Source organism: Melospiza melodia, chromosome 2 (genome assembly GCF_035770615.1).
Source record: "Melospiza melodia melodia isolate bMelMel2 chromosome 2, bMelMel2.pri, whole genome shotgun sequence".
NCBI lineage: Eukaryota > Metazoa > Chordata > Aves > Passeriformes > Passerellidae > Melospiza > Melospiza melodia.
Genome location: NC_086195.1, coordinates 70,743,493 through 70,755,957, shown reverse-complemented (window position 1 = coordinate 70,755,957; position 12,465 = coordinate 70,743,493). Strand labels below are relative to the sequence as shown.

At 37.4% G+C, this 12,465-nt stretch overlaps 1 protein-coding gene across 1 annotated transcript in view; it reads right to left on the bottom strand.

Moving 5' to 3' along the window:
- TMEM135 (transmembrane protein 135) overlaps positions 1 to 12,465 on the bottom strand; it is a 154,863-nt gene that overhangs the window by 113,051 nt on the left and 29,347 nt on the right. Inside the window, exon 4 of the mRNA XM_063148823.1 lies at positions 6,766 to 6,799. Coding sequence (XP_063004893.1) covers positions 6,766 to 6,799 — 34 coding nt within the window. The remainder of the gene's footprint in view (positions 1 to 6,765; positions 6,800 to 12,465) is intronic.

The following is a 12,465-nucleotide window of genomic DNA, read 5'->3' as shown; positions in this document are numbered from 1 at the left end:
CCTACTGAAACTACTGAGTTGATTTCAATGTCTAAATTGATACCTGACAAGAGCTGGTTTCTTGTTGACACTAAAATTAGAGGCTTAACTTGTGACAGAACTACAAAAATTACCAACTACAGCAAATGGCAAGACATCACCTGAGAGAGTTTGTCCATGCAAAAGCAGAAATTCTGCCACAAGTGAGAACTTCACACTTCTTTCCAGCCAGGACTAAATTATGTCCTTTTTGCTCTTCCCTCACCCAGGCAGCAATGACTCAGTGGTGGATGCTTCCCTACAAGAATCAGGACGTGCTTGAGAACACTCTCCCAAAATGGGGCTTTGCCCTACACATGGCTTTAAAATCCTGAGCTTCAGTTTAACAGTTTCCAAGAAGGAAAACCTTTCCCTCTGAGCCTTCCAATTTTCACAGAATCACAGAATTGTTTAGGCTGCGAAGAGCCTTAAGATTATCAGCTCTGACCATTAACCCAGCATTGCCAAGTCCCCCAGTAAAGCATGTCCCCAAGTGCCATGTACATGCCTTTTAAATCCTTCCAGGCTTGGTGACTCCACCACGTTCCTGCGCATCCTGTTCTAGTGCTTGACAACCCTTTTGGTGAAGAAATTTTTCCTAGTATCCAATCTAAACCAAATATCAAAGTACTTCTGCTATTCCAACAGTAACTTATAACACCACTTACTATTCTAACAAAACAAAAGTAGCTCAGTACTTAAGGCTTTTTTGTGTGAAAGAAGGAGCTAAGCAATGGTTTTACCTTAACTAGCTCACTATCAGTTTAAAAGGTGACAATACAAGGAATGAACAGGGAATCTGGACAACATCAGACAATAAATACATGTTTCCTGACAGCTACTGATGTAATCAAAGCCACTGTCACCCCAGAAGAGGGGTACAGAAAACAGAGACAAAGCAATCCTGGAAGACAAGTGTCTCAAGCATTTACTTGATGCACTTTCAGTTATAGATATTACTTCTGAAATGTTAGAAAAATTTTTAAAAAACATTAATTTCTATCTGGGTAATATGCTAAAAGAATAGCTAAAAGAATAGCTAAAGTCTTGCATCCTGGCAGACCTTGTACAATGTTACTACTAAGGATTATATGAAAGCACACAACAAAATTTTAATTATCTAAAAAAACAAAGCAGGACTGGTCAAATTCATTTTACTACAACTAAGAGGTTCAAAATATTTAAAACGTGTATTTGGAAAATTTAAATCCACCTGTCCTTTGTCATTTTGGATTCCCTCCATGTTTTGACTAAGATGAAACCTACCAATGGAGAAGAAAAGGTGGCAGCTGTTTATGAAATGTCAGTTCAGTAAGTTCAAACAGAAAATATTTTCCTGTGCTATGATGAATAAACTGTGTTGCCAAATATAATGCTTTGCTGAAACAAATAAGATGTGTGAAATACCTGTTACTTCACAGAGTTACAAACAAAGAAGTGACAACGTTCTTTTTTTCATTTTAAAAGATATTTTTGAATTGGTACACAAAAAAAATGCATGTAGCAGCACTGGGTGATAATTTCTCTGAGTTGCAAGTTATATTAATGACAAATGACTGCACATTACTGTAAAAACTCCACAAAACAAAAACACCCTTCAACCTACATTAGTCACAGTATCCTCCCTCATTTAATTGTAACTGGCACAAGGTATTTCTTGAGACATCTGTAACAACTCAGATACACCAGCAATTCTGTAAAAGCATATCAAATGCAGAAAGCATTTGATAAGCTGGTAAGAAAAATCACTTTGGAATGCTCAGTGTTAGAGCATTTCTTGCATGCAAGTACCTTCCTTTACAATACCACCAGTTTGCCTTTAGCAAAAAGTTAAAACTACAGGATCAGCAAAATCACAGATTAAAAGTGGCTGTTGTTGTTTATTCTCTTGCTACAGCAAGGCTCATTCCTCTTTCTTTCATCCGTCCACCTATCACCCTCAAAAGGCATGAAACAATTACAAATTTATTGCATATGAAAAGTTATATTGGAGGACTCTTGGCCTCAAACATTTGAACCATGTCCTATATTGTGCCATATCTCTGTCAAGCTTGGTACCTACTTGGCTCTCTGTGTGTGCCAGATAGCTAAAATTAGGCTAATAGCTTTGAGGTTTTCTAAAGTATTACACAGCATGAAAATTTTGCGATATTTTGAATCACTATGACTTCCACCCTGTAAAAAAACCATACAAATATCTGGAATTAAAGCTGACTGAAGAGCAATAGATACTCATTTCTCCATTAGATCCTGAGGGATTTATTTTTGAGTCAGTGTTTCAGCATTTTTGCATGCTCCTAGACCAAATAGTTCAAGCTTTAAGAGCGCAACTTACATGCAACCTTCACACTTGACTAGTTGGAATAAACAATGATACAGCCAAAATGAACCCAGATTTAGCCATTTTATGCAACTGAAAAACAAGTCAACTGTGAAACTGCTTGGACTACTTTAAAACAGAAAAAAACTCTGCTCAGCTGTGTTACTGTGGAGATACAGAAGCAGAGCATTACCCACTGGAATGCTACTGATCAACTCATTCCATACTTGTCTAAACAGTATCTGTTCCTCTGTGTATGAGGATCTGAGCACAGTATTTCATAAACAGCAGATGCACCGATGACCCAACATCAGCACAGGAATAAATTAGATTCAGCATACTCTGATTTCTCTATAAACTCTGTCTAGATGCAATTGCTGACAATTTTCCCCTTCCATTTCCAGGACACCAACGATATAATCTCTCTGTCTCTCTCTTTCTGGTCTCTTCTTAAAATTTTCTTAATATTAATTAATTAATTAATCTAATCCTTTCGTGGCAAACTCATCATTTTTATCACCTGCTCTCTGCTTTAACTAGAATAAACTCTACATTTTTTCATTTTTTCCACTTGTTTTACCTCTAACACTCCCATACACCAACTCCCGTTATGTCAGTCCAGCTCCATGCCTCTCGCCTCAATAAATTTCTGGGTTTTACTTGTAGATTGTGCTTCTCTACTTCCTTTCTTCATATCTTTCTTATCTTACTTTTAAACTTTATAGCTTTCCACTCAGTAATGTTTTCTCTATGGCTGGGACATGCCCCTACACTTCTTCCTCCCATCGCTCTCCAGAAACAGCCCTCAACAGCACCACTCTGCCTCTTGCATCCTGCTGCTTCACCTTGTGCTAAAGCTTTATATCATTTAATCCATGACCCTCAAGAGCCTCTTATTAACATTTCCAATTCTGTAAGCAGCCCCCCATACACCAGAAGTCCTAGTAGAGAATGAAAAAAGACTTTGATGTAGTGATGCACAGTGTGAATTTCAAACATAGCAGGCAGCTCAGCACATGCTAGGATAACTGCCTCCTCTCTGGTGTAGCATATCAATGACAACAGCAATTTTTCTCAAGTTTTGTTTCTCAAAGAAGCTTGACATCAAGTCAGTCCTAGTTCAGATTAGTCTCTTCCTATCCTGCATTTTGAAGGCAGTCTTTGTTTGCTTTGTTTTCAACACTAAAAAAGCCAAACCCTAACCCAAAGACACAGTTTCTTCAATGTAAAAACAATAACTCAACTGTTGAGCTGTTCACAACAAAGTATGCCCCAAGTGTCTGGAAACATAAGAGCTATAGGTCGTCTTCATGGACAGTCATTAATATCATCTACTGTTCCAGATAAAAATAACTGAAAGATTACATTTCACTTTCCACCTTTTGCTGGAATCTTGGGGTTCCCTTTGATCTCAAATTATCCATGAAGGATCATCTCATATGTTCACTATCAATGCATCTCTTATGATCCTAGAAATTTTGTGACTTTAATACATGCAATCCAAAATAGAATTTGAAAACTCCATGGCTCTGTGTGTCCACAGCACTGATTACCACTACTCTGTTCTGGGCTATTACAGAAACTTTAGGTCTCAAACCCACATGTAAAGCAATGTTAGGACTTAGGAGTACTAATTTAGTTCTAAAAACTCCAAATGACTTCCAGTGAGAAGTTAAGAAGTTGATTTTAGACTCTGCACATTAAAATTAAAGCTACAAATGCTTCAGTCCCATGGTTATTTCTAATTCCTATCTCAAAAAAAACCAAAAAAGAAAATCCAAATCCTACAGTACATTCTTATATAGTTTCAATTTAGAAGCAAGCTAGTCTGAAAAAACCACTTTTATTCTATTTTTCCATAGAGCATATATAGCTGAAACATTTTTAATCTGTCATGTTAACATGTAAGCAGCAAGGAAATGCAGCTAGGGAGTTCAGGTTCACATAAATCTATAATCACTGACTTATTTAAAATGAACCAGGACACTCATTCACATGTTTCCATTCACAAGTTTCTAGTAGCTCCAGATTAAAAAAAAACAATAAAAATGTCACATTTAGAACAAGAGTCCTAAGACCCCACTGCCTTTCATGTTCTACTGAATTTAACTCACTGAAATGAAAAACAGCAACCCATGCATAAAGATTTAACACACCTTTCCACTACATAAATTCATCTCTGAGGACAAATTGTCACATACTGCCAACTGGACAACAGGACTTAAATTTTCTGATTTAAAAGCCCTAATCTGGCTATAAAAAGTCAGTGCAGCAACAGTCGTGATAATCACTTATAACAACCAACAGTAATTACAGTTACCTCCTGCCTATCTGGGCAAAGGCACACATGAAAAATCACAAAAAAAAGCTTTAGTTATTATTGCTCAGGCTGCAAAACACAGTACAGCAAAACATGAAACAAAACAAAGGAATACATTTAGTTCCCTTAACATCTTAACAGGTCCTGACACGAGTTTTACAGAATGCAAGAAATGCAGGATAATTTCACAATCTATCTGCCATCACTAATGATTAAAATGTGACAGCTTTCAAAATGGAATATGCTGCAATCTAAAGCTAACAGACATAAATCTTTTAAAGGCTTAGTAACTTTATAAGTGAATCTTATAAAAGTATATAAAGTTCTAGGCCAAAGATAAGCAACACAAACAGGGAAACATTTACTGTGATTACAGGGCTTGCTAACAAGGTGTCACACGATCACAAGTTTAGAGAGCAAACTCTGGCAGCTCTGGCTTCACCAAAGATTTGTGACTAAAATAAGTCCTTGTGCTGAAGAGAATATCCATGCCAAATGGTATCCATAAAATGTAACTCCATAGCTTGACTTTTCCCTTACAGCTCTGTTCAATACCAGGTGACCTGTGTGGTCCTTCATCCTTAGAGCCATGAACACAATGACAGCTTCCTCAGAATCTTGATACTCAGAGGTGCTGCTATTTAAGCACACCTATTGCTCCCTTCTCTTGGAAAGGAGTGATAGTATTCCAAAGGAGTGATAGTATGTTCAACTAAAAACTAAATACCACCATCCTTATAACCTCTATTCCCTGAATGAGGAGTTTCTACACAGCACCCTTCTGAATTCAAGGAAAACTTCCAAGGTTAAGATTTCATTGCAGGAGTCAAACCTTGTTCCCATGCACTGCTGGGACTCTGAACAGCTAAGTAATTGAATTTCAAAAGGAGAACTTGTCACCTTTTTAAATTAGGTTAAAAAACTTCATAGAGAAAATGAATCCTAAAGGACAGAATATGAGTCATACAAATCAGGAAGCTATAAAATTTACAATGGTACTTCAACAATAATGATAAAGTGAAAAGCAAAAATTAATTTTTTCTCTTTTAAGTCTGTAAGTTCCCCTCATGAGTCTGTCTGTAATGACAGAGTCTATGAATACAGAACAACCCAAGAAACAATTTCTGCCTAAAAGAAATTGTTAAGCACCAGAGTCTGAGAGAGAACTATATAACGGGTTTGGTAAATGCAAAAAGGGACTTGCCAGGATATTTACCTGCTAACACGTCATGATATCAGGTCCTTCCAAAAGCTCTGACCCCACAAAATACTCAGAATTACAAGTCATCAACACTGATTGTACAAGGCCAGAAGAGAACCTATTAATTTTATCACCCTAATCTGTACTATGATACATTGCCTTTGTCTCACCCCTTTTAGTCATTAATCTTACCATCACCATCAGAGTTCAACTCATGCACAGCTCTACTGAGGCCCCAGCAAACTCTCTCAGTAGTCTGAACACAATTCTCATTATCATTTTTTGTGTTTCTGTGACTATTCATGCAACTCAAACTGTACAAAAACTTGACGTAATTCCTTTGGCAAAGTAAGATCTTTCCTAAAGGAGTACGATCAAGTAACAGAAGCATTTTATATTTGGAAAAAGTTAATGCACAAAGCATCATTTAGATAAATGCTATTTATTTGGAGAGTAAAACAAATATGACTCAAGATTTAAATTGATACAATCATGTGTTAAAAATGTTTGCAAGCACAACTGACACAAGTTACAAAATTATTAATGGCAAAACTGAAGTATATGGTGTTGGATTTCTCATCTGCAAAATAATGATCATTTAAGTACTAGATGCCATTCTATCATGGAAGGGAAATACAAAATTACCATCTTCTTGGGGCTACAATACACAAAACTGAGCATAATACAACGAACGACATTTCAGCCTCTGCTTTACAGCTACTTCTGAAAGACCTCTGATTGCAGTTTGCCCTTAAGGGAGTTTATCTAATTATGCATAATTCTTAAAGAAAAATCCTGCAACAATTTAAAAAATGCAATGAATCTCAGCGTCTATCAACTTTAAACAAGACATTTCCCGTGGATCTTACATGTTTTTATTCTTTATTGAAAAAAAGGACTACTTACTTGATTAGCCATGTATATTGTGAGAAGACCTCTCCTATAAACAGAAAAGATAAAATAAGTGGATGAAACAAATATTTTTTTAGACTGAAGAAAAACACTTTAATCATTAAGAATATCTTATTTAAAAAGAGGATTTTAAAAACAGATTATTGATGGAGGATGAATCATTACCACCTTATAGAAAATAAGTGCAAACATAAAAATAGCATCTTGATAGCACAGTATCCAAAGCAGTTAGGAATTACAGGAATCAAGTTATATATAGCAACTGGCTGCTCCTCATGAGTCCTGAAGCTGTCAGAAGGAGCAAGGCACCTTGAATTACACACAGCACTTATCACAACTTAAGCCTACATATGAGCCAGTAACATAAGCATGCAAACAATGACCTAAGCCTACGTTAAATTGTGAATTTGTGTGTTAACTTCTGTTTTGTAATTGGTGCTATGCAACTCCAGGCACCTCAGCCCTTCTGTCTACAATATCAGGAAATGTTTTCTGCTGAGACTGATGCACAAATCTTGGCTCAAGCCAGTTGAAAGTCACAGTGCCAACAGTCCCCTGGAACAGTGACCACCATCTTCTCTTCTAATCTTTATCTACTTTTTTTCCACTCCTATTTTTTAATCTGTGTCAGCCTACAGCTCACACTATTCTTTAGGAAAAGTATAAACTTGGGCTCAAGCTCACATTTTTGTTGATTCTATTGCAGCACAAGATGAAAACTGAACTTGACTACATAGATGTGAGCTACTCCAGCAACCGACAGCACTGTAGGGTCCAGATGAAATTATTTCCTATACATCAGTCACAAGCAACCATCACCCTTGAGAAAGTGGAAGACATTACCATTGGAGGTATGCTTTGCCTTGAATTATTCCTCCTCTTCTACAAAGATTTCATTAGAAACTGTGGGCAAAGTCTGGAATACACAGTTTCAGTATTCCTACTGGGGTGGTGTTCTTATCTTCTTGAGTTTACCACCAGCCTTGTAGTATTTGGGATTGTTCATAACCTGACTCCGTATTTGTCTTCATGTCATTTAAGATTTTTTTTTATAATATTGCTACTACAGAAGGTAATATATAACTGAAGGCTTAACCCAGACTTGTACGTTCCATTGTCATGACATTTTAAATTTCTAAGCATTCATAGAGTGATTAAGAGAGACATGTTAACAGAACATATCTTGCTATCAGTTCATTTGAAGGTGAACAAAACCAAAGCACAGAGAGCAGGAAATAAATCTGTGCTGCACACTTCCCAGGCTTGATTCATTCAAAAGGTTTACTCGGTATTTACTAACCCCCATGTTTATATCTCCGTAACTTTGTCAAACTCCACATCCAGATCAAGGTTTTTCACAGCAGCCATCTAAGCTACAGGGAAGCTACATTCCACTTAAAAGTTTTACTGCTTCCACATCACAATGAAGTTGTGGAAAGCAATAACACAGCATACTGACTTCCACTAATTGCTCTCTACTCACAGAGAAGATTCAAGTTTGGAGTAAGTTCAAAACTTTAACTATCAAAATCAGTTGGTTTCATGGTAGTTTTTGTGTTTTTTAAAGCAGAATTACAAATCTGCTCTCTGTATACCTTCTCTACCCAGTACCTCCCTGTGCCAGATACTAGAAACAAGATTCTAGCATGAAAGCCTAAGGAAAAAAAGCCTGAATATAAAGAGTTGATGGGAATGGGGCATACAAGAAAAAAAGAAGACAAAATGTAGGGAATATGGTAAATGAGTATTTAAGGAAAATAGCCCCCATAACTTGCAATAAAGCATCAAAATACTGTATGACATTTCTGAACAGGAAGGGGTAAAAATTCACCTGATGCAATAGATAAATTCAACTCTCAGGCTGGTCTGCAAACATTCACCTAGTCTTTCAGCTCACTAGCTCAAGTGATAAAACAATATTGGTGCCCCAATCCTCCTGAGTAGCGAACTACCAGATAATGCACAGTTCTGTGTACTGTAAAACTTATTTTAATTTGTTCTCAAGAAAATATACTGGATATTTCCTGTTTCTTAGATTTTCTCTTTACCCCTATAATAGCATTAAAAATTTATGATAAACATCCAAACACTCAGCCATTTGGAAACACAGAGATAAACATATCCATAAGAGCTAACCTGGTAACTCAATCCACTTTGAGTATTCTGGAAAATGTCAGAACATCAAAAACATCCTGCAGTAACACACCTGTGAGTAGACTCAACCAGCAACCGAGCGACAGACGCAGCTTTCAGAGCACACTCTGTATTCACACTTGTAGATTCTACAGTGGGCACGAAGCAGGATGATCATTGTGATGTGCACATAACTTACTTAGTGGATTCTCCCCTGCAATCTCTCTGTCATGCAGGCAGGGCTTTTTAGCCTCCCAATGAAATTTATTTAGTCTTTTTTAAAACACTAACAAACTAAGAACTAAATGAGTTTTAGTTTCTATTGTAGTCCCTTTGGGGGTAAAACGCAACTCACCAACCACAAAGACAAAGAAAGGAAAAGGGGCTAGAGAAGAGGAAGGAAAGAACTCAGAAGCTGCAGGGCAGCTGGAGCAAGGTCAATGTGAGAAGTAGGTGGCTGGGAGGAGACGAAATGCGCAGACAATAAATTTGTGCAAGGAAGTCACTTCCGGAACCGAAAACACAGCAAGTTGTTACATGACGTCATCTCCAATTGCCTGCAACAAGCCCGGCTGTGAGGCCCAGGCAACTCCAAGCAGAAAGAGTTTTCTTTCTCCAAATTAATTCTGTGACTGTTTTAAAAATAAATAGCCCCATGTTTCCATGGAAAAGGGAAAAAAAGGGGAGGGGGGAAAGGGCATTCTTCCTGGCCCTGTGCAAATGTGATCCAACAAGCCTAACCCAAACCTGAACTCTGCTATTAAAAAGCAGTTGGAAGCTCAGAAAATGTTGCACTATTTTGTAGCAATGACAGCTGACAGAAAACAGGACAGAAAGATGGAGGTAGGCCAAGTAAAAGGGTCACTGGTACAACCCAAGGACTGTACTAAAACTGCAGCTGGTAAATAGGGGGAGAATATAATCGGGAAATGGTATTAGGAGAGCAGGAAATTATTAAACAATAAAAATAATTAGTCAGCCATGCCTAACCACATGCTTTGGGGAGGTTTAAAGATACAAATAAACAGCTTACATGTCGCTGCTAAAGTCCATGAACCTGCGCTGAATGCTAATCCTGGCAACACCAACTCCAGCAGGTGGCTACAGCAGTGTCAGTCTGGCAAGGTCACTACAGGAAAGCCCGACCAGACACACACAAATCCCTACTGCCTGCTCTTCCTCCTTGGTTTCTGTCTTAGGCTATTTTCTCCAAAGCCTGCTCCATAAATATCTTCATTGTGGCTTCCCACTGACTCCCAGTCATCTCTCCAATTGACAGTCTCTCCTATATCCAGCTCTGTTTCTAATGACACCAATGATCTTAGGAAGGAAAAACATGAGCTAGGGGTAACCTTAAATTCATGAGCAGTAGACCAAGGTCCATCCTACCAGTTTCTTGTACTAAATTAAAGAACCAAAAAAATACTTTGCTGAAAAAGTGCTAACAATAGCGGTCTCCACCTGAAAATGGAGGCTTGCATGAAAGTAATGTTTTATTTGCTCTTAAATTCAAGTCTCAAAGAGAAGTAGTGTTTAGTATACTTTTCATTTTGGTGAAAAGTACTTTGTTTTTCCTCCTTTTTCTTCTCAATTCACACTTTTAAATGAATTTTCTAACATGCTTGATAAAGAACTGAGTAGGCAAAATTTCAGAGTTTAGTTATCCAACACAGGTCACATTATCTACAGTTGAATAATTCCAATCATGCAGATTCCACATTTAATGGTTAAATTACAAAAGACCACAGGCTTCTAGAAGATAATTCTCTTGTTCATTTATACCTTCCTCAAAGAAAAGTTTAACTCGATAAAACTTGCTTTTTGGACAACTTGGGAACATTCAGACCAAATTATAACAGCAATAGCTCTTAAACTATGGCCTATAAACCTCAACAGAGAACCACATATTTCTGTTATTGCACTGCCCAGAGGAATGAGTCTAAAATAACTGCTAAAAACCCCAAAAAGCTACAGGATAAAAATAACAAGGAAACCTAGCAGTGTACTGGGCTGTATTACCAGAAGTTTAGGTAGGAGGTCAAGGGAAATGATTAATCCCATTGACTTGGCACTCACTACACCAGACCCCGTGCCTGGCTGTGGCCTCCAATACAAGCAGGCACTGATCAGCTGGCATGGAGGACCAGCAGTAGGGCTGGGCACACTCCCACCTGACCCAAGGAAGACAGGAGAGCACTGGAACAGGGACTCAGAGGTTTGCAAGGCTGAGCAGACAAATCCCCAGGCAAGCTGGATTGAATTCAGTGCCAGCCCTGCTCCAAGCAGGAAGCTGCACTAGCTGAATTCCCAAGACTTACCTGAACAACTCTATTATTCTACAGAAAAAGGTGGAAAGCAACTTCAAAATATCATCAATAATTGTTTTCACAGATTATAAAATCAGAAGAGATTACAGTGATAAACAATCTGTTTTCCTAATGAATACAAAACACAAACTCTCATTTGATGAATTAGCCATTTACTTAAAAAGATCAAATTTTTCTTTTAAGTATTTCCAATCACCACAATCACTGATACATTATTTTATGGGTACTTATCTTTACAATTTGCACCCTAAGACAAGAATTAGTCTGGCCTCTGAAAAGTTACGTCTTGACCTCCCCTCTAACACTACCCCCTCCAACCAAGTCCCCTTCAATACCATCTCTTAAACAAGAACTGAACTCCTTCAGTTTTTCCACACTGTTCATTAAGTTTTTAATCATACTTAGAGCTCTTTGCTAAAACTATCCCAAATTTTTCAAAATTTACCTTCAGGACTTCAAATAAAAATATAGGAAATATAAACCAGATTAAAGTTCTCCTATCTTTTATTTAACCAAAAGTATTTAAGAGTCAAAGAAATCATTGGGTGCTGCTCTCAGGCTTTGCATTTGCTGGTGAGCAAGGTATTTAAATCGTCTTGTAAGTGCTGCAAACTCTGGAAAACTTATTTGATTGAGGCCAAAGTCCAATTTCCCTTACACGTGAGTAAAAAATTCTATTTGTGCCAACAGAAGCAGCAACTGTCCAAATCTGCATGCCAACATATTGTTTGTGGAACACTTTGCTGAAGAATGTTTTCTTGCTTGGCTTGATGGGCTATAAAACTCAAAAAATAACTCTATTTTCCCAAGCAGCATAAGCTTTTGCTTCATATAATAGTAAATCATACAAAATACAAATCTTTAAATACAACCAAGATTGATTTTTCCTACAAAACTCATTGACAGTTCTCTCTCATTTATGGTTTTCCTTCAATGTATTTATGGTTTCCCTTAAATACAGAGTTGTTGCTAAGTTAAAAAAAAATAAAAACGAAACAAAACACAACAGCACCATCCACGCACACAAAAAAACCCAACCAACCAACCGACCTTGCCTGAAGGTGGGATGAATCCTTAGAAAGTACTTACACTCATGGAAATTTTACCATAAATTAATTATTGCAACCACAGAAGCCCCCCAAAAAATTTCCAACAGAAAGCAAACACCTTCTCTTTCTCTAAAAAGCCACAGAAGAGAGGAAGGATCAGTCATCTTTAAGCTAAATCTTTTTCA